Source organism: Armigeres subalbatus, chromosome 2, assembly GCF_024139115.2.
Source record: "Armigeres subalbatus isolate Guangzhou_Male chromosome 2, GZ_Asu_2, whole genome shotgun sequence".
NCBI classification, from domain to species: Eukaryota; Metazoa; Arthropoda; class Insecta; order Diptera; family Culicidae; genus Armigeres; species Armigeres subalbatus.
In genome coordinates, this window is record NC_085140.1 from 78573565 (window position 1) to 78598036 (window position 24472).

Genomic DNA, 24472 nt, shown 5'->3' on the forward strand with positions numbered 1-24472 from the left:
GGTTCACTTTCCTCGTGCGTATCTAGTATATGTTGAATATGCAAAATATTTGGAAAGCTCTCCTGTTTTAGTCATATATTTTTTTGAATCCAATATAAAAAAGTTGTGACAAATGAAAGCTGAAAATAACTAATTCATTTTGGACGATTTCTTGATTTCTGTAACCACCCGAATAAATTTTCTATCTTTTTATGTCATCTTCTCATCAATTTTTCAAAATTTTCCGGTTAACACGTACATCCCCAACCCCCATTTTACGACAAAACTCAAAATTCAAAACCACGCAGCTCAGCCAATTTCTTTCAAGCAATCTTCTGGAATCGATCACAAAATTCCTATAGTTTTAGGAACCGAGGTCAATTTTTGTGCAATGGCCATGGTTCCGGATATATTCCGGGGAGTACTGGGGTTACCTCCCTCCCGGAAAAAATGGTCACTGACAGATCGGCTTCGAAATCCATCGTGCGATATATCAAACTTCATGATTTTGCAAAACAAGTACACTGGAGTACATTTCGGCGATTTTCGATCGAATTGGCCACCCCCCGGGTGCTTCCAGGGCCTGGTTCCCTTGGGGAAGTGGCCAATTTTCGTTCAACCTTGAAACCCATCTTGCGACATGTCAAACTTCATGATTTTGCAAAACAAGTACACTGGAGTACATTTCGGCGATTTTCGATCGAATTGGCCACCCTCCGGGTACTTCCAGGGCCTGGTTCCCTTGGGGAAATGGCCAATATCCGTTAAATCTTGGAACCCATCTTGCGACATGCCAAACTTCATGATTTTGCAAACCAAGTACACTGAACTACATTTCGGCGACTTCCGATCGAATTGGCCACCTTTCGGGTACTTTCAGGACCTGATTCCCTTGGGGAAGTGGCCAATTTTCGTTCAATCTTGGAACCCATCTTGCGACATGTCAAACTTCATGATTTTGCAAAACAAGTACACTCTGGAGTACATTTCGGTAACTTTCGATCGAATTGGCCACCCTCCGGGTACTTCCAAGGCCTGGTTCCCTTGGGGAAGTGGCCAATTTTCGTTCAATCTTGGAATTCATATTGCGACATATCAAACTTCATGATTTTGCAAAACAAGTACACTGGAGTACATTTCGGCGATTTTCGATCGAATTGGCCACCCCCCGGGTGCTTCCAGGGCCTGGTTCTCTTGGGGAAGTGGCCAATCTTCGTTCAATCTTGAAACCCATCTTGCGACATGTCAAACTTCATGATTTTGCAAAACAAGTACACTGGAGTACATTTTGGCGATTTTCGATCGAATTGGCCACCCTCCGGGTACTTCCAGAGCCTGATTCCCTTGGGGAAGTGGCCAATTTTCGTTCAATATTGGAACCCATCTTGCGACATGTCAAACTTCATGATTTTACAAAACAAGTAAACTGGAGTACGTTTCGGCGATGTTCGATCGAATTGACCACCCTTCGGGAAGTACCCGAAGGAATATCCATTCAATCATGGAAATCATCTTGCGACATGTAAAACTTCATAATTTTTCAAAACAAGTACACTGGTGGACATTTTGGCGATTTTCGATCGAATTGGCCACCCTCCGGGTACTGTTTTGCAAAATCATGAAGTTTGACATGCCGCAAGGTGGATTCCAAGAGTAAACGAGAATTGGCCACTTCCCCAAGGAAACCAGGTCCTGTTTCCTTCGGGTACTTCCCGGAGGGTGGTCAATTCGATCGAAAATTGCCGAAACGTACTCCAGTGTACTTGTTTTGCAAAATCATGAAGTTTGACATGTCGCAAGATAGGTTCCAAGGTTGAACGAAAATTGGCCACTTCCCCAAGGGAACCAGGTCCTGGAAGTACCCGGAGGGTGGCCAATTCGATCGAAAATCGCCGAAATGTACTCTAGTGTACTTGTTTTGCAAAATCATGAAGTTTGACATGTCGCAAGATGGGTTCCAAGATTGAACGAAAATTGGCCACTTTCCCAAGGGAACCAGGTCCTGAAAGTACCCGAAGGGTGGCCAATTCGATCGGAAGTCGCCGAAATGTAGTTCAGTGTACTTGGTTTACAAAATCATGAAGTTTGGCATGTCGCAAGATGGGTTCCAAGATTTAACGGATATTGGCCATTTCCCCAAGGGAACCAGGCCCTGGAAGTACCCGGAGGGTGGCCAATTCGATCGAAAATCGCCGAAATGTACTCCAGTGTACTTGTTTTGGAAAATCATGAAGTTTGACATGTCGCACGATGGATTTCGAAGCCGATCTGTCAGTGACCATTTTTTCCGGGAGGGAGGTAACCCCAGTACTCCCCGGAATATATCCGGAACCATGGCCATTACACAAAAATTGACCTCGGTTCCTAAAACTATAGGAATTTTGTGATCGATTCCAGAAGATTGCTTGAAAGAAATTGGCTGAGCTGCGTGGTTTTTAATTTTGAGATTTGTAGTAAAATGGGGGTTGGGGACGTACGTGTTAAAATGATCTAAACTAGAAATATGGATATGAAAAATAGAGAACACTGTGAAAGTAATGTGAACAATGTTGGAATATTCCAAAGTCCTCAACTATTAACATCAGGACTTTAAGACTACGAAGAAACTATATTTCGAACAAAATAAAAATATTTGATGCGAACTTTACCGTTCATTAAGTATTAAATTTTCACTTCAGGTGAAACTCGGAGCAACAGAAGCAATTTGTCGTACAACGTTATAATTTTATAAAATCTAATAAATAGAGGATTCGGATATGAATAGTTATGTTTTCTAAATTCACCATCACCACCAACTATACGGAATTTTGAAAAGTAATTATGGATCCCAAAATCAATGCTAACAGAATCCTGAATATTCAAACATGGGCTTCTAGTACAATAATACTTTTAAACTTTTGCATATCTGAGATTCCGCAAAAAAAATCTTAGATTAAAAAAAAGCAGACAGAAAAATTTCTAACATTATGATTTGAATGGCTTTCAAGGTAACATCTAGTATTAGATTGAAAAGCATAAGTCAACAGTCAACGAACTCATTCTAAAATGTTTTACAAACCCGAGGATATTTCTGTTACAAATGAATTATATAATATCCCAAAAATACCGCAAAAAGGTGAAAGTGCAAAAAAAAAAATCAGACTTTCAGATAGAACCTAAGTTTTAGAATTAAACAGTAGAACTTCCATTCGATTGTAGCATACAAAATTCGAAAAAAAAATACCGCATGGTTCCATGATTCATTATCAAATGTATTATGTTAGGATGTTAACTCATAACATTCTCCCGCGCAGCGTATGACATCAGATTTGCATTGTGTAAAATGACTGGAAGATGAAAAAAAAACTCAACTTTATAGTGGTTTACAGCTTTACAACTTTTACATCAGCATTTGACAGTATGGTAGCGGAGTGGTGAAATCTCAATAATTATATAAATAGGGAGCGGGACCATTTGGGCAGCACCCCCTATTCCCGTCCGCAACTTTAATAACTTGACGCCGAGCCAACCAAATGGCTAGATTTTTTGTACATCACTAGATATCGACAAAAACGAACCATGTACAAAAAAACAAGTTCGGCTGTAATGGGTTCGAGTAATAATCGTTGCTGACGGGAATAGGGGGTGCTATCCAAATGGTTCTCTACCCTTTGTCAATTTATGAAAATTAGAAACACTTGTTTGAGTACACGCGTTGACAGACAATATACGCATATGAAACTAAACATACCAAATTTTCAATCCCATGACGATTTCCTTGCCCCAATATGACCCTCTGTTGAATATCCTTATTTTATGGTCACTTCTTACGGAATCCAAATTTAAAAGTACTCGCGTTTTCAAGGGCACACCGCTCAATACGGAAGCAACGCACAACTCGACACTGTTGTTTCATAAGGGCGAATGTCGCAAATGTAAACAATGCCTTTTCCTGCAAATTCCTCAACAACTAGGATCGCTCCCAGCTTACAGCCACTTGGAACTGGTCGCACTCCGCTCCTTCTATCAAACGGAAGTGGGAAATGCCGTCTCTAATCTCCCTGAAATCAGCAAAAGAAGTCAATGTTTACATTTGCGACTTTCGCCCTTATGAAACAACAATGTCGAATTATCATTTTTATTATTTTAGCTCTGCTGCGTCATGCGTGAGAAAATAAAAATGACAGTTTTGCGTTGCTATATACCGTCAACTGGGGGGAAGATGATCATTGAGGTGAAGATGATCATTTGATGTATCAGTCAAAAGTGCCAATTTTTTTTAAGAAACGGTAGTCAAAAATATTCTCCGTTCAAGTAATGTTACCGCTAGGTAGAAATCCGAGTTTTTCGATTATAATCATGAAAATGTATTTTGTGGAAGAAAGAGAGAGATAGTCATAAATGGCGCTATTTTCGTTTCAAATATTGACTTCGTAGACTTCTTTACGTAGTAAATTCAACATTCATACAAATAACCTAGTGTATTTTGACTACTAGGTCATAATTATTTTAGTAGAGCTGTCTTGATCAACTTCACCCCAAACCAGATTACTCAAAAAATGTGTGATAATTTAATTTATTTTAATAAATGCGAATGCATTTCAGAAAACTAAAGTTGTTGATTATTGCAGCGTATAGCAGTACATGTTTTGAAAATATTTGTTTCGATTTAAAATGTAAACACACATTGTTATTGCATGTTTTGTCTTAAAAATGATCAACTTCCCCCCAGTTGACGGTATTTACATATACGTATTGCGACCTCAACTGTAAGGTCGTCTTTAGTGTCTCGTACTTGACTCGACTAGTTGAGGTCGAAATACGTATATGTAAAAGTATTACGAGGTGGTGGAATTAAATGGAATTGTGCTAAACTCGTTTTATCTAGTTTTACTCGATAGTAATTACTCTATTAAATGCAGTTTGCAATTTAAAAACAAGAAATTTCGGTGATTGATTTACAAACAAATTTTTAGACCAGCCATGTTGTATGCTGTGCCGATATGGACTAGTTGCTGCAATACCAGAAAGATGGCACTTCAGAGGATTCAAAATAAAATTTTGAAAATGATTGAAGTTGCCTCCGTGGTATAATACCAATGAACTTCATAGAATTTCTAATATTGAGACATTGCAACAAATGTCAAAAAAAATTTCTAATTTTAGACAAAAATCGTTGCAATCTTCTATTGCAATCATTAGCTCCTTGCATCCTTAATATAAATTGGGTTAGGTTTAGTTTAAGTTAAAAACATTGTAATTCCTACATGGTTCAGTTCAACCAGTGGAAAAATCCTAACTTCCAGAGGCATTTGAAATGTATAAATAATAACTAAAAAGTAACATAGCAAATAAGGATAATAGTGTTAAGAAAACACGGAACATCTAGTCTGAGAGATGAATGCATGTACTAGATAAGTAGCAAATAAAATAACAAAAAAAAGAGCCTACTTTCAATTTCAATGGTCAGACAGCTTACTGTCAAGTATAAGATCAAAAAAGAATAATCTTCTTCTTCTATTTATATACATAAATGAATTTCTGTCTGTCTGAACCTTATGGACTCGGAAACTACTGAACCGATAAGCGTGAAAATTTGTATGCAGAGGTTTTTGGGGCCGGAGAAGGTTCTTAAGTTGGTTCGAGACCCCTCCCTGCGTTGGAAAATGAAGCACCAATTCCTTCAAAACTCGAGAATTAATGAAGCCAATGGGACCAAATCTGGTATATGGAGGTTTTGGAAGGGAAGATATGTTTCTGTGGTGGTTCGAAACCGCCTTCCTTCTGAAGAGGTGGGCTCCCATACAAACGAAACAGAAATATCTGTATAACCGAGAATAAATCAATTTTAGGCGAAACGAAGTTCATCGGGTTTGCTAGTGAATAATAAATTAATTCCTTTAATGCCCCTTTAATTTGTTGATATCTCACGAATTGGACGGATTTCGGTGCTGTACAGATTTCGTTTCCTCATGGTAAGTATATCGAACTTTATTGATAACAAGTTGACCCGGCAGACGTTGTCCTGCATAGTAGGTGAAAATTCGCGTTGTAAACTACCCATGCGGAATATTCATACGAATTTAAATCTTAGTTTTTCATAATTTACTCAACTTCACTCGAGCTTTTTGTATGAGAAAATATCATAAAAACCCGTCGGAAGCTTTAACGAACCTATTTGCTCAAGGAATGAAGAAACTTCATCTAGCCGTTTTCGAGTTATGCGGATACGAGCACAGACCATTTCATTTTTATTATATAGACAATAATGAGTCAGATTCGATAATCGGGATAAGTTATATCCATCAGAGAGTCAATTAAATGTTGATTTACCATATTCGAATTCTGTACAATATTTGCTCCAGTAACGAAGTATTTTTTTATACAAACATTATGGTCACACTAATTTGCATTCCCGAGAGCTTGCGAAATTTATCATGCACTGAAGTGCTAACTTATTATACATACAAAATAATGGAATGAAACACAACAAATAACATCCAACCGATTCTTCCGCTTCGAAACCGGATTGCTCTGCTGACAAGAGTTCAATTGATTCACTTTTTTTTTACAAATCAACAAAACATAAAAAACGAATCTAACGACTGCATTCATCGCAGAATCAAAACCGCTATTCCTTCTACTGGTAATAGTTCGCATACCCCTGCGTTCGTATAGTCAAAGAACGACCCGTACTGGGTGCTACTTAGCACCCACCACACCTCACATTCACTTCCGCAGTTCGTGATCAAAGCTCCTAGCGTCCAGCTTCTAGCGATGGCTTCTAACCCGTTGCGTTGGTGTGTGAAGCCGCGACGGTGGCATTAGTCGGACCGCGATTGCTTACACTGTTTCCAACGGGGTTCACCGCTTGTCAGCTGATTGAAATCTATTCGAACGTATGCCGCCGAATGGGTTTCATTCATACAAATGAAGGTAAAGAGAGTTCGAACCTTCTAACCTTGAGCAAAATTGGTATTGTTCTATCATTTATTACCCAGCTTGTCGCGAAGGTAGGCAACTCATTGGATTCAATGTGCAAATAAAAGTAAACTCAGTGAGAGAAGATACGGTCATGGCTTATAATGATTTTTAGTAATTTGAACTATCGATCTTAGTATAGGAGTTTATTTTTGTTTTGAAAAAGTGGTTTATCATCAACCCTGGCATATCCAACTTCCACTTCCATCGATGATGGTTCAATCGTTGTCAATTAAGCACGTTCAATCGATAAAAATCGTGTTATTTTCTCGGAATGCGTTTCGAACAGATACCATCTTGAAAAAACAACAAGTAGCAACAAGCACCAGAATCAGCCAATAAGTTTGGCCTTGAAGAATTTTGCTCCATCGGAGACAGAGAGACGAAGAAAATCTTCATCTGTATAAATCAATATTGCGGTAGAAAAAAAAACTGGAAGAAGATAGGTAATTTAGCAATCAGCATCGGTTTGAATGATTGATGCCTAGCCCAATTATCGCGTTGGAAAGGAGAGTCTTCTGAGTCAGACTTTGTTTGTGCACATAAATTCCCATGTAATTGGTGGTTGATGGTTAAGGCACCAATAATATGGATTGAATCATCATTGGTAACAACTCTTTAAATGAAAAATATACGCTACCCGGAAGTGTTTGTTTTCTTACAATTTATGTGGCAAGGAATCTGTTAAAATCTACGTATAGAACGTATTTTATGACATTCTGGATTGGGTTTGACATGATATGGTCCACCACTTAACTCTACAAAGATTTTAGGTTAAACTTTTTCTTTCAAAAAAAAATTATTTCTCTGTTCCTAATATAAAATTATTCTGGACTTTTTCAAATACAACGTAAAGTTACAATATATTTGTCTACTTTACTACGCTTTGGCGAGCATGCTTGGTATATAAAGACATATCTCCTGCTCAATGGTATCATTACCGTGATGAACTTATGTCAAACCTTAAAAAATCACGTTAATAAAGAAATTAAAAAAAAAAAAATCAATGGTATCATTACCAATCGAATCTAATGGTCTGTGTAATAGTTTAACTGAGTTAAAACTCAATATGCGAATGAAAATGGTTCAGTTTTATGCAAATTAATAATCAAATTTAAAAGTATAAAACTAGAAATCCTTATCGAATAAAACTTCTTACATTAGAATTGGTCAAGTCTATCTATGTGGTTAGGAATTATGCTCATACATACAACTTTGTTGCATGAGAAAAGTAAAATAAAGATTAAAATAGTGTGTTGCCCAAAGTTGAAAGAGTCTGTTTGTAAGTTTGTAAACACAGATTTATCATTTCACAAATTTAATAGAATTATTTATCTTATTAGCGCGAAAACGGGTTTACTACTGTCGAACATTTGACCACGGTGCTTTTTTTTCATATTGTGTGTAATACGTGTAATTATTTAATTGTCCAACAAATTTCACAAGAACCTCCTGATCGAATGCAGCTCCTGTTGGTAATATAAATGATGGTGCTACTACGTGAAACCTTAATTGAACATTCTATCCAGGACTCTTGCAGGTTTCGATCAACATTGCACCCTGCCGCGAGTTTCGTAAAATAAAAGCACACAAACAACAGATAACACTGGGGAACGCCAAAGAATGGAAGAAAAACATTTATAACAAGAGAGCCTCTTCCTAAAGTCGTAAATTTTACCCCGATGTGAATCACAACGTCGCCCACAGCACTGCACTGTGGGAATACAAGTTTTTGTGATGTAAAAAAAAACTTTTCTTACAACAATTATAAAGTAATTTTCGATTGCATCCTTAGTATAAAAGTTGAAATAATCTATACAAACCATCTATTTATCTAAAATGTTAACATAATATAAAGCAAAGTGGAATATGGTTTTTCATTTTTGTTCAACTTTTTCCATATATCCAAAACATTTTTTTTGTTATGGATATATTTTTATATGGTATGTAGATTATAAAAATTGTAGATATTCAATTTTTCGACTAATGGCCACCCTCTTCCCCACAGTGCACTGCGCGGTCCGGTGCATGGTCTTCGCATCGCGTAAATCGATTCTCGTTGGCAATTTACTACCGTTGTTTTTGCCAAGGTCTCCTGCCGTATTGTTGTTGGATTCGCTCGTTCGAAGCAGCCAACCAGTGCGATCGAGCCTCTGAAATAGCCGCTAAGGCAATTTGTTGTTTGTTGGCCATATGTTCAAGATGTCAAGGAAGTGGATGTCCGTTTCAGCCGGCGAAATATTATGCGCACTTCTTTGACAGCATTATGTGATGGTTATGCGGCCCATCCTCCCGATCGGAGGAACGTTGTTTTGAGTTGCATTCGGTTGGAATGCGAAACTAGATCGAATGGACAAACGAATGAACGAAGGTGTGTTCGGGCCAACCCCCATCTGGGAACTCTGGGCGTTAATGCTTGGATACATCGAACCTCATCGAACCCAACCATATCTTGAGAGTACAACAACAACACGGCCAAACTAACAACAAGCGGCCACAAGCGGCGCTACGAAAAATGTGCCTCCGCCAATTGAAGTAATCGATTGTCTTTTTCAACCAATCTTTTTCAACCAATATCAACCGTTATTAGCATTGAGCGATTCACACAAACTCAGGTGATACAAGTCAAAGACTATTCTATGAGAGTAGCATAGCTCATAGCATCACTTTTTTCGTTACCACAGATTTTGATTTTTTTTATTAATTATTGTCTGTTTCCTTGGTAACAAAACGCGCCGACCATTTTTTAGGCACTATCAAAATCGTCGCCAACATCTTTATTCTAAAATTATGTTAGTTTTATTAGAAAATAATGTCAATCTGCATTAAAAACAGGGCTCAATTTTGGGAAATAATGTGATTATTGAGTATATAAAATTTTGTTCACAGTTGATTTGACAAATCTTATGGCCATTTCTGCTGGCGACGATTTTGGCGTCAATTTGTTTTGCGACGATTTCAAATCGTCGCGGTCGATAAGGTGGGAAATTGATAATAATATCTCTTACATGGGAGCAAGGCATTCTGCAACAGTCGAGGTTTATACTGGCCATATCCATAAGAAGATTAAGTTTACGTATTATAATTTACTTTAATTCTCTAACACATTCATATGCTTAAACTTTTGTCTTGAAAGTCCTTATAAAATGTTGTACAAGACATGAACCAATATGTTTCTGTTTCAATCTTTCCCGTCGAAAAATGTATGCATCAGTCGATTATTTGACTTACAAGTGTCTTAAGGTCAGCTTTCCAAAAGAACCTATATTTTTTGACGCCTCTAACTTGAAAAATCGAAAACAAGAAACTGAAAAAGTACTGCAGTGTGAACCGGCCGGAAGAATAGATGCTCATCTCAAATCCGGCAAATATCAGTCCAACAATAAAATTTAAAAATCGACAGAAGATTTTTGTTCGATTTGTATTGTTTACTACAGAAGCTCTACAACATGGGTTCTTTTGGAGTTGGCCTGAAATCTACCGTGCGTTTCGTAGTTGCTACTCTGTGATTGACCAGAACAAGCGTAATTGCACAGGGAATCAACGGATGGAAGCATTATTGGAAATTTGGGATTAGATTCTATGGCAGGTGTTCGTTTTGGCTACGGATTGCCAATGTGATAATAATGGAAGGGTGGTGGTAATGGAGGCCAAAACGAGCTTTTTCGGTCATTTCGTATTTTAACAGTTACGAAATTGCGTTTGCTTCTAACAAGTTGTGAATATGACGTGTTAGTTTTTACGGAAACTTGGCTTCGTGCTGACATTGATAGCAGTGAAATATCGACTCATTCAAATTCTATCGTTGTGATCGCAATGCATCGACCAGTAATCATACGCGAGCTGGCGGAGTGCTAATTGCTGTCAAAATTGCTCTTGAAAGTGATTCCATCTGATTGGTAAATTATGTTTAGTTGGAACAAATCATAGTTTTTGTAAAATTGAACTTTTGCTCGCTGCTCATAGTAGCTACCTACCTTCCACCAAATTATAGCTCCGAGTTGTACATGGTGCATGCAAATGCTGTGCAACTTGTTCCTGATCGTTTATTGGAATTTGACATAGGTCTATCAATTAATGATTTCAACCTTCCTAACTTGCATTGGAAATTTGACGAGGATATCAACGGATGCATTCGTTCAAATGTTTCTTCCCATACTGAATAGTATTTCACTGAAGCAATGTTTGCAAGTGCGGCCTGAGACAAATTAATAGTTTTACAAATGCCAGTGGAAAACTATTGGATCTTGTATTCACCAATCTTCCAGAATACATCGATGTGATTACACCATCCTCTCCGCTTCTACCAATTGACAACCATCATTTCCCAGTAATTTTACTACTTGACCAAGGGACAACTAACTCTAAACTTTCGACAGTATTCAGAAATACTAACAAATACTAGCGAAAAACTACGTCGTATCTATGGCAAATTGATCAAAGAGCCCTGGTTGGGAAAGCATGAAGCATAACGCCACACAGTCAACACAGTCCACCCCGTTTTATGCAACACATAATTTCTGTCTCCTTCAAGTTCTAAAAAATCACTGAACAACTACCTATTTCTATTACTAATACTTTTAAGACAATCTCTGGGACTCATGTTTTGGTTTGATGGCATAAGGAATTTAAAATGCAGTTTGAACATTTTCTAGAATATATGGACAGTATAAATCAGATGTTTTCAAAACGGGGGAGCACTGTGTTTCAATAACTAACTGGAAAACGCCATAACAACCAATCTAGCAACCGTATCTTTGTTTGTGGAAAATCATGGATACTTGAAATATCACGAAATACTATTGTAGGAACATGAGTAATACTAACGCAAAGTTTAGAGTTGGTTGCCCCTTGTACTTGACGAATGTTCCACACTCGCTAACACCTGACCGCGGAGAACCATCAAATTTGACTACTCAGTAGGGTGTCCCAAAATTGGACCAAGTCTGGGATTTTGGGGGCTCAACCTTCAAATGAAAGCTTAGGGTATAACAAAAGAAAAATTGTTCTACGACAACTCTGGGAAATGACGTTTAGGGGTGGCCCCGACGCGTTTTATGAAAAAAGTGCATTTTTATAGGTAACATCGAAAATACCAGGTATATCGGAAAGAAATTCGATGAAACCCATCCATTTTATATTTTTTACATTTAACTTAGGGTCTATACTTTATGGTAAAACTTTGATACCGCATGTTTTAGCTCTATATATTTTTCACTGATGCTTTAAATGCCCAAAAATGATGAATTTTTCTTAATATTTTTTCATTAATGCATCCAAAACGGGTATCCATCATAATGCTTTCGAAACTAGATATACATAGAGGTGGGTAATTTTATAACGAATATTTTGCTTAAAATAGCAACCTCCTATCTCTATCCGTTTAAAAGTTATTTACGATTTACTGCAGCTTGGAAAAAGACTTTTTGAAATTTCGGATCATAATACCTGGATCATGTTTAAGTAAAGAAACGCCTACTTTTCCATACCAACCAAATGAGTGCTTTAATAACCAATATAGCATTCATATGAGTTGTATAAAATTGATTTTAATACTTATTTGAGTGTTATAATGGAAACCCAACGATGGACCAGCAGTAACATGACTGACTACAAATTGTTCAGTTAGTCTGGGTGAGTACTCAAATAGATTGATGAATATGGTTTCAAAACTACCCATAGGTAGGCTCAGCTATCGTTTCATGGTTTGGTAAGCTGTGCAATGTTTCACGATAACATGGAAATTAATTGTTTTCTGACCAACTTGATTTTTTAACCAGCACGATCATGTGAAGTTAATCCGGCTGGATCATTTTGGTCCCGATTTATCGATGCAATCAATTTATCATTGTATTCAGTATTGGTAGGCAAAATAGTTCGTAATTAGTGTAGATTGTTCTTATTTCCAGAGATTCCGTAGATGGTAGATGCCAAATATTTCAATATACATTATAAAATAATAATGATAATAGTATTTTGTGTAACTAGTTGCAAAAAGATGATTTAATCAGCATGGTTGTACGTTTATCCAACGAGGCTTGCCGAATGAGATAAATTCTACGAGTGCTGGTAAAATCGAGTTTTGCAATTAGTTGCACACGCTATTTTTTACAATGGCGTAAAATGAGGTTCAATATGGCGTAAAATATGACAAATCGATATCAAAATGATCTAGTTGGATTTGCTTCACATGATCGTTCTTGGAAAAAATCAAGATGGTCACAAAACAACTAATTTCCATGTTATCGAGAAACATTGCACAGCTCGACAAACCATGACACGAAAACTGAACCTACCTATGGGTAGTTTTGAAACCATATTCATCAATCTATTTGAGCACTCACCCAGACTGAACAATTTGTAGTCAGTCATGTTACTGCTGGTCCATCGTTGGGTTTCCATTATAACACTCAAATAAGTATTGAAATCAATTTTATGCAACTCATATGAATGCTACATTGGTTATTAATGCGCTCATTTGGTTGGTATGGAAAAGTAGGCGTTTTTTTTACTTAAACATGATCCAGGTATTATGATCCGAAATTTCAAAAGTTGACTTCAACAACCAACAATCTGAATTAATTCCTGTTCTAAGCGGGGTGCCTCAAGGTTCAATTCTCGGACCGCTACTTTTCTCAATGTACATTAATGATCTTCCATTGAATCTGTCACATTGTCGATTCCACCTGTATGCAGACGACTGTCAATTATACATATCTGGGGTCCCTGACACAATATCAGAAATGGTAAATCGAATGAACTCTGACATTCAGAGTATATTGCTATGGTGCGAGCAAAACGGCCTGATTCTTAACGGAGGAAAAACCCAAACGATTATTTTTCACACAAAACGTGCCGTTTTGTCGAATGTACCATCAGTTAGAGTGGGAAACGATATAATTGAATATTCTAATGTCGTCAAAAATCTCGGTTTAATGATGGATACTAACTTGAACTGGTCTCCTCAGGTTAATGCCGTGTGCAGTAAAATTTATAATGCCTTACACTCGCTTGTATTATTGAGACGGTGTACTCCCCAACATATCCGGATTCAACTGGTCAGGTCTCTTTTAGTTCCACTGTTTGATTATGGTGATATTTTGTTTGGCCTTGTAACTATAAAAAAAACACGAAAAAACTAAACCAAGTATTCAACGCTGCTACACGATATGCTTTTAATCTGAAAAGTTTGATCATTTATCCAATTATAGAAAGGCTATTCTTGGAACTGATTTTACAAATCATTTAAAGTTTAGAACCTGTATCCAAACATTCAAAATTATTAACAACTCTCCAATTTATCTTCGAGATTTTTTAGATATACTCGTTCTTCGCGAGGTTCGTTACTTATCGTTCCTAGATGTTTCACAAACAGTTTAAGAGACTCCTTCCGCCTACGAGCTATAAGAATTTGGAACGATTTACCTAGGAATCATAGGTGCGAAAGAAGTTTTTCTTTATTTAAGCGGAATCTAAATATCTTATTCAGTATGTAGTTATTGGTATTAGATGTTGCATAGTAGCATAAGCATTGAAAATCAATATGTGATTATTTATGTTGCTATATGGTAATTGTTAATAAATAATAAATAAATATTTTTAGCAAAATATTATAAAATTATAAAATTCCCCATCTTCTATGTACATCTAGTTTTATCTAGCATTATGACGGATACCCGTTTTGGATGCATTAATAAAAAAATATTAGGAAAAATTCATAATTTTTGGGCATTTAAAGCATCAGTGAAAAATATATAGACCTAAAACATGCGGTATCAAAGTTTTACCATAATGTATAGACCCTAAGTTAAATGTAAAAAATATAAAATGGATGGGTTTCATCGAATTTCTTTCCGATATACCGGTATTTTCTATGTTACCTATAAAAAATGCACTTTTTTCATAAAACGCGTCGGAGCCACCCCTAAACGTCATTTCCCAGAGTTGTCGTAGAACAATTTTTCTTTTGTTTTACCCTAAGCTTTCATATGAAGGTTGAGCCCCCAAAATCCCAGACTTTGTCCAATTTTGGGACTCAGTCTGTGACTTTGATTTGTTGAATTCTATTCTTGCGAGCATTGATTGGACTCAATCATCGGATAGCGGAACTGTGAACCTAATGTTATCAGCATTCTACGAATCACTCTTCGAAATGATTAATCAACATGTTCCTCAGAAAAGGCAACGATCTTCGTCTGTGTTCAACAAGCCACGGTGGACTGCCGAGCTACGTAACCTTCGTAATAATCTCCGTAAGCTGCGAAATCATTGCTTTTCGGCGAAAGGCTATTCTGATAGGACTAGGCTTCGCTACTCATGATAACTATGTATATCCTTAAGATCCAAACTTCCGTTAAACAAAATCCTTCTTCCTTCTGGGACTTCATTAGAAAGCGAAAAGTTGGTAATGGAATCTCCGTTTCGGTCAGCTTTGTTGAAACTACTTCTCACCCATATAAGGAAGCCACCGAACTGACGCGGAATACATTGGAGGTGTGTTTAGCAATGCATCGCCAGTTCATCGAAGGAACACTTTCGAACAAATACATTTGTACATCTGAAGAACTGTGCAGATTCGCTTGCTGTTCGCATCGCTGCTATCTTCAATTGCTTGCTATAAGATAGAACTTTTCCTAATGCTTAGGAAATCCCGACTAGAATAGCATAACAAAAATTTAACAAAATTTAACAATCACAATATGTGATATTTATAACTTATTTTGATACAATTTTGTTGTTAGTAGTCATTATCTTTCAAATGTTGTAACAGGTTCTTATCATAATATGATACAAAAATATGCTTAACACCGAATTGCCCAACAGTAGGGAATTAAAATAGATTAGCAAAGTCTCCCAACCATAGATATCACAACGCTGATATAATTTGAAAAGGTAGCCTAATTTCTAATGATGTTAGTTTCAACAAAAACAAAAACAAAAACTTCTGATTGTTCATAGAAATCTAGAGACCCGTCACGACCTGTAAAAACTTCCAACTTCACAGTAAACAATGTATTTTGTATCTGATTCTGTTACAAATTTCTAACAAAATATGTTATTTTTGTGATAAAATTGTGAAAAAAAATTGGATAGTTTTTGTTTCAAGTAGTGTAATTTTTGATAGAAATTTAATTATTTTAACAACACCATGCACAATGTTTCTAACAAATTTTGTATAACAACATATATTCATATAATTTTGATATGACCTTCTAGTCGGGTATGACATCAATGACACCAATCTATAAATCCAGAAGTCGTCGCATTGTTGCTAAATATCGGGGTATATCCATACTCTGTACTCTCAGCAAGGTATTCGAGAGGAGGATTTCTAGCTTGTATAGAGGTGCCGCATCGATTATTGCTAACTGTCAACATGGATTCATGAAGAACGGCTCTACGACATCCAACCTTATGTGTTACGTGGCAACAATTTCACGCGCATTGGAATCAAAGCGATAAGTTAACTCAGTTTACGTGGACTTTGCTAGAGCGATTGACATGGTACCGCACAATCTTATTATTGCAAAAAATGAATCTCTTGGGATTTCCCGCATGGATTTAAAATTGGCTTTCTTCGTACCTTTCCAATCACAGTGCTTTTGTAAAGTTGGGTTCTGAGCACTCCAAGAAATTCGTCATACCATCTGGTGTTCCACAAGGCAGCGTGCTGGGTCCTCTTTTCATGATATATGCGAATGACCTTGCCGGACTTCTTTCGACATTTAAATTATCTTTCGCAGACGATCTTAAATTTTCCCGTGTCATCGACAACTTGACTGATTGATCTGTGATCAACGTCTAATTGTCGTTGTGCGACGATGACGCTGACAATTTGCTGGCGAAAAACTGGAAAAAGCAGTTGACACAGCTGCCATAAGGGCAGCCAGTGCGGAAGGAGATGTGTCCGCCAGTTTTCATCAAAGGTCCGTCAATTAATTGATAGGTGCCTAAACTGCCCATTCCGTCTTTCCAGTGAAGGTGTGGACAAGATTCCAGTAAACAAGGATCAGAACAAGACTGTCTTGAAATTCATTTAGGTCCACAAACATGAGTAGGGAGCGGGACCATTTGGGCAGCACCCCCTATTCCCGTCCGCAACGTTAATAACTCGACCGCGTTCCAACCAAATTGTTTGATTGTTTTTACATCACTATATATTGACGGAAACTAACCATGTTACTAAAAAAACAAGTAATTCGGTAGTAATGCGTTCTAGTAATGAACGTTGCTGACGGGAATAGGGGGTGCTGCCCAAATGGTTCTCTACCTTACTACATTCATGACCTGCCGAGCACGAAGCCGTTCAAGGCTTTGCTGCGTAGACTCCATGGAATTGATAGAAAGAAGTTCATTACCGAGATGGTGGGGTATGGCCTCAAGCCTGTCGCCATCCATAAAATCGCTCGTCACGACAAGCCCAGAAAGTATCGGAACCAGCTGCATCTGGTTCACCTAGAACACGGTTTCATCACTTGGCGCCCTCATCTACACAATATTCGACTAGGAACGCTAATTTCTACAATATTAAGCGCGGTACCCGGAATTGCCGTATAAAGTCCTGCATCAAGTGGTGCGACCCCTAACCTGCGGATAAGTTCGACAAGATGAAGGCGGTCGATCCCAAGTGTGCCAACGGCGACTAACATCGGGCCACTACCAAGCGGTGTCCGAAGCGGACGGAATTTTTGGAAATCTGAACCCTGCCGTAGAAAAACCGTATTTGTGATGCACTCGACGAAAGAAACTATCCGTCATCGCGGCTCCCCTACCAGCAATTCCAAACCTCCCACCGTTACAACCGCACAAGCGATTGGCAGCGGCAGCTGCGTCGGTTCAAGCTCCAGCACCCAAGGATGCTATCGATCATTTAGTAATCTGCCTTCGATCATTTAGTAGTTTTTCAATAACTCATTCCAGAGGCTAAATTTCAAAATGTGTTGTATGGTGGACTTTTAGTGCGAAGCTTTTTCTACAACTCTTCTTAACAGGTCGATGTTCGAATTCCACTGCTAAAGGAGTTACGGTGCTAGTTGCTATACTTATACTAAATGATAACAAAATATGCAATCATTTAGTCTACCAAATTACTGCTGCTAGCGCTATAGTTCCTTTATTAGTGAAATTCAAACAACGAACTGTTAGGCAGAGTTGTAGATAAACCTTTGCACTAGAACTCCACCGAACAACACATTTTGAAATTTAGCCTTTGAAATGAGTTATTGGAAAACTACTAAATGATCGAAGGCAGATTACTAAATGATCTATAACATCCTTTAGCACCACCTGCTTCATCCACCAGCGAATGGCCATCGTTGCACACCCCGGAGCAACTGATTCCGAGTTTCTCGTAACTCGCCATTCGGCTGCGCGGTTCATTATTGAAAATGGCTGCTGGGATAGGCCTGGTCAACTGGAACGCTTGCTCGCTAAAGAGAAATATTGTGTTGAACGAATTCCTTGAGGAAAAGTAAATAAAAACCAGAGGTGACATCAACATCCCGAACTTTTGCTGACTCGACCGGTTGACCAGGGGAGGTGGTGAGGCCTTCTGCTATAACTGTAATATCTACCAACATTATTTAGAAATTTTATTTTAAAACATATCAAAACTGCTTTTCATGCGATACTGCCCAAAGAGGCCCCGATACATTCATTTGGCCTTGAGAGATAGAAAAAGGCGCTTGGCTCTCTGTCTTATGACGATCACGACCTTTTGAAATACTGTACTGGTTCGAAATACGTATCTGTAAAGTTACAATCAAGTGGTGAAATAAAACGGAATAGTACTAACTCGCCTTATGACAAGTGAGGTCGTTTTTGTTGCAAAACAATCTGTTTTCAAAACCGAAAGTATTTGTTATTCACAGAGTTGCCGAAGAACGGCTGTATATTGTCAAAGTATTGCTTCATATACCAACGTTTAGGAGTGCACGTTACAAAATTAAGCTCCAAAATGCCAAAATACAAACAAAAATTCTATTTTTAGAGTCATTTTGAGGTTTGGGCCAATCTTTGTTTTGGAGCGAACCTGCAAAATCGGCATAGGAGGAGGCTCTTCGGTAAATCGGCATCAGCAGTCTCGGCAATACTTTCTTCAAATCTGAGGTTGGTTAAAAAAGCGCCAGCGCTAGCCCAGTCCAGTAATGGACCGGCAACACACTAACTATTAATACACTCACCAAAGATTTGATCGTTCACGTTCGTTTACGAAGTGTCACTCGCAGGTAATACCGGCGTACTGAGCTGCTTGCGCTTAAGACACGCAGAATAGTGGACCTCAGAAATAGTGATTTCTCTAATCTGATCCGCGCTCTCTCAGACTGTGTTAAGTCTTCCTAGAAAATAATCAAAATTCTTTGTGGGCTTCGTGGTCGTGCGGTTAGCGACGTCAATCATCTAAACGCATGTGCTGTAGAGTGTGGGTTCGATTCCCGCCCCGGTAAGGAGAAAACTTTTCGTAAAAGCGGAAAGTTCTCCACTGGTCCACTGGGTGTTGTGTAAATGTCCTTGTCCGTTGTCTCATGCTAGATGTTAAGTGTTCAGTCTGTGCGACCTCTGGTCGAAGACGGTGATTCTGTCTTTTTAAAATTCTAAAATCCAAACCTCGGCTCATTCCACATTTGACCCCATAATACAACTCTAAGGATCGCTTGATAACTCATATTGAAAATGATGGCGAAATAGGTCATCACTTTGTCTGTTGACTCATGATTGGACAGAACATCGCCAGTCCACTCGAAGCAGCCATTAAAGAGCATGCTAATAATATTTTTCTGATTTAAAACGACTTCTCGGATTAGTTGGAGATTTCCGCTGGCAAATTGACAGCGTATATCAAGTCATCGGAAAACATGAAGGTCCCAAGCTTCGACTTCGACAACATCCTGAACTCGAATTCAAACATAAGAGTGCTCCATTTGCTAATCTACAATCATGTTTTCGTCTCAGCTACTCCTCATCATCCTAGAAGTCAGCGAAAGCGATGCCCGTCCGGAAGCCTGGGAAAGATTCTTTCTCCCCGAAAAGTAACTGTCAAAACAACCTTCTCCTAGGGTTATCCAATCTGTTTGAAAAAGACAATTCAGCGCCGGTTACTCGTCTGCCGAAAATCACAGCATCTTGATGGAAGAACAGTTAGGTTTCCGACGCAGTCGATGCACCAACTGACCCGAGTTACCAACGTCCTCAGGCGGAACAAGTTTGACTCAAAAACCTCAGCCATGGCTTTTTCGATGTTGAACAGGCATGCAACAATGTATGATATGATTTCCTGGTTTACAAACTACAACCACCTACAACACTACAATCTTCCCAGCTACCTGGTGAAAATCATCGACAAAAAGTTCAACTTCGATATGTCAGAATCTCCAGTAGACGGCATTCTGTCTCGGTTCGCAGATAATACCTCTCTCGTCTACAAAGATAGAGTGATCAGAGCGCTAGGGACAAAACATCAACGAGGTCTGGATGCCCTGACAGAACACCTCACCAACTGAAAGATTTGCTATCAACGCGGCCATCATCTTCCCCACTCAAAATCCCTCAAACATGTTCACTCCGCCTGAGGATTGTAAAATCACACTCAAATGCAGGACAGCGTAATGAGCCAACAAGGCCGACTACCATGACTTAACTCGCAACAGCAAGCTTTTTTTCTGGCAACAGGTTGACAAGACGGTGACAAAGTGTAACGTTTCGTACCCCTTGATCAACCGTCGGTCGTCATTATCCTTGAAAAATAAGCTTCTTGCTGTCTACAAGCAAATCATCCTCGCTGTGATCGAATACTAATCTAAGAGAGCTATCTGAAACTACAACGGGCTCAAAACAAATTCCAGCGGATGATTATAAACACCCAATCCTAGACAAGAACATCTCAGGTCCGTCGTCTGAAGGAGATGAACACATTACATGAACGATTTGGTGAGTATAATGAAAGGTTTAAAGTTTGTTGCGCATTATTGGACCAGCCAGCAATTATTAAGGCCCTTGTTCCAATCTAGGTCACCAAATTTCGTAATGCAAATAGTTAGTTAGGTTACCAATTTTTAGATTCTGAGTATTAACAAATTACATCCTAAAGTCGATAAAAGCGATCAAGGATTACAGAAATCGCTCTCAATAGATAACGAACAACGATAAAAGAGAGGCAAAAAACTCTTCGGTAGGTAGTAAATTGATAATCATATTTTTTTTCATTTGTTGTTTCTACATGAATGAATGCACTCCCGACAAAAAAAAAAACAATTGAATTGAATAAAACATACGGTTCAATTAATCCAATCACGATGGTTCGATGTGCGATCGATTGCCACTAAGCACAATTCAAGGTCAATTGGATCAGTCTTAGGTATTCGCTTCTCTAATGGCAGCCACTGTTGATCCAGCTCGTACATATGAACATGGCAATAGCAAGAAATGAAAATAAAGCAAAACCGCTGCTTTGTATCACCTTATATATGGTAAAATTTAGAATGTGACGCTTCAGGGAAAAACCATTAGTGCGTAAGTAGTTTTATTACTACTTGCATTACGGTAAACAATTACGGCTACATCGATAATTAATATTAACTCGGCTCTGCATCGTTTCTTGCATTAGTGGACCTCAAATTTATATATAAATGAGTACAATTACCTTTAAAAGTCACAAGTTGATATCAATCGCAACTTTTACGATCGACTATTATTTGTACCTCCTATCAAAATGTATCAAACCTTGTTCGGTCATATATACTTAATAGATTTTTAATGTTTATATTACCAACACTGCAATTAACTGCCTCAACACATTCCAGACCTATTTCTCTGCGATCATGTTAGATTTTATTCAAAACTAAATCAAAGTTTATGTTACATTTTTGAAAACAACTTTTTGCATTGAACAAATCAAATTAGTTAATTCGTTCGCGAATTAAATCTTGTCCACTTAAACTTATTTTGATTTGTCTTTCTCGTTATTCATACATATTAATTATAATCTAAGCAATATCATTGAGACATGCTTAACCTCGGTGTTTACAAACGAAATCCGAAGTATGTTGTTATTGATAGTCGCCAAAGGTGAGTAAAGCACGTGGACGACTGCAGTAACACGCTGCTGAGCTAAATGGTTATTGATGAACGAGACAAGGTGAAGGAACTTGTCAGAAATTTCCCATCAAGTTTGGCTTGGAATAGGTTTGATCTAGCCATTAGAAGGAAGGACAGGAAGTATGTGATCGATATGCAACTACTCCACTTATGAAAACGAAAACTACAACAATGTCTGACGGAATTGTTTTCGGTAGGTAGGTGATTGATAAGGTCATGCGTTTGTCATATCAGGTGACAATAATACGTGCGTGTGATACGAAAAGAAATACGCAGGCGATCAAGTCGAGCAAAGCTGCACGCATTCTTTTGGAGTAGTAGTTGATGGGCGGTCACGCAATATGTTATTATTGGTGGCGGCTACTAGTCAAGTTTCAAATAAAACTTGGCAGAATCAGTTGCTGATTGAACTGGAACATTTAAATAATTTATAATTATGGATTCTGCATTGTTTAGGATCTTGCAAATTGTCGTTAGAAGCTAAAAAATACATTCATGGATAGTTGCTTTTTAAATCATAGTGACAGATTAAATATACATGAATAGAATTATTAAGCATTCGAAAAAGGCATTACTAGTAAAAAAAATGTGTCTACGTTTGTAATGAGTGAATAGAGGTAGTCACTTGGTATTTTTCGCATTAGAAATTGTCTTCAACATGTATTCATTTATTATCCACATTCTAAAGGTAGTGATTAACTTAATCTTGTAACGTAAATTAATAGTGAAGTTCAGTTTTAACAATAAAATAAATTTGAGTTGTTATTAGTTGGATATATAAACAGTCAAAACGACCTGTCCGTTCGCGAGTTGAATCTTTTTTGTTCGGCCAAATTACTATTTATAGAAATAAGAATAATCAAACTACAGACTAGAGGGTTTCTAGTAGGGACAAGACATTCTAGTTTTAGGGTAGTATATACATTATATTCAGAACTAAACACAGACACGCTGAAGAAATCCTACCTCAAACATCTGATAGTACCGATTGGACTAGATGATTGTGATGCGATGTTAGATGTCGATTTTTTAATGGTGCACACACACAGAAAAGATTTCGCGTTTCAATATGTTTTTTTTTTGCAGTGATGGATGCGAGATAGTGAGAGCAGTAGTAGAAGTAGTAGAAAGATGCAAAGGCAAAAAGAAGAACAAAATAAAATGTACACACCAAATAAATGACAAAGCAAAATAATAATTTTATTCATGTTAAATTTAGTTTTAAGATGAAATTTTAATCTATAAGCAATGCGTAAAAGATGAATAAAATATTTTGCGCTGAAACCAGTTGAAATGATAATACATAAGTAACCAAAGACAGAGCATTTCAAAAATACGAATATTTCTTTCGAATGCTTGTTAAAAAAATTAAACATGAAGCATCTTGCCACGTTGTATTCTTTGCTGTCCATTGGTAAAATATTGATGAATAGAATGCTGCATACGAATAAACTTCCAATCAAATTACTATCTCACGTGAACATTTTACCTCAGAGCTATCTGATTTAGAATTTAGAATTAACCAATGACGTCAACTGGTTTCATATTTCATCCACCGATGGCACTATAGTAAATCAAGCAGTAAAGAAAACCTTGACTCACCTGTACACACGGTTTGCAAAGGTTCACACACAGACCGTCGGAGTCCTTACTGTAGTGCTCGACCAGTTCCTGGAGTGTTCGGAAGGTGGTTCGCCTGGCAATGAAGAATCCTCCCTCGTCCAGCTGTCGGATCCGGTAGTGTTTCACCGTATCACCATCACGAACTGTCGAATTATACGAAACGCGGGTTTAGTTAATCACAATTGGGAAATAAAAAAAAACAGCTGATCTGAAGCACTTACCTGACAGCGAGTAGTCATTGTGTCGGCTTTCCGAATCGCGAATCAAGAATGCGCCGTGTTCGTTTTCTGGCAATAACAGCTTTTTCTCTGCTTCTATTCTTTTGATCTTCCGGAAGTACCATCTGGTTTGAAAAGAAAAGATAAGAAAAAATAACATATTAGCATCATTAGTCGAACGATAAGAGTGCAGCGATTTGCACGACAGGTGTGAAGGCGTGATGATGTAGAAGTAAAAACAGATAGTAGCGACCAAATATTTATCCTATGTGGATTGGAAAAAAAATTACTGAACAACAATTGTAACTGTTAGCAAATTATACAGAGAACACTATTTTATCATATGAATATATGTATTTAGGCCATCCAGGGTATCCTCTGGTACATGTCACCTGCAAGCTGCATTTCTAATCATAATTGACCTCATTCATTCCATCGTACAACAATTTCTCAATCAAATGTATCCAGCAAACAGCTTTTAATTACCAGGCCAATTTTCAACGTAAATAAATACATTTGCAATCGGTTCATAACTAGCTACATATTTAATTGCACAAAAACGAAACTTCTCTCGGGCCCCCGCCACGCACATGCTCCAA

At 37.8% G+C, this 24472-nt stretch overlaps 1 protein-coding gene across 2 annotated transcripts in view; it reads right to left on the minus strand.

Moving 5' to 3' along the window:
- The window catches only part of LOC134209358 (uncharacterized), a 279344-nt gene that overhangs the window by 22976 nt on the left and 231896 nt on the right, over nucleotides 1-24472 (minus strand). For both annotated transcript variants that reach the window (XM_062685344.1, XM_062685345.1), the window contains exons 3-4: nucleotides 23877-23998; nucleotides 23635-23798 (exon numbers count right to left, since the gene is read on the minus strand). In XM_062685344.1, coding sequence (XP_062541328.1) covers nucleotides 23635-23798; nucleotides 23877-23998 — 286 coding nt within the window. The remainder of the gene's footprint in view (nucleotides 1-23634; nucleotides 23799-23876; nucleotides 23999-24472) is intronic.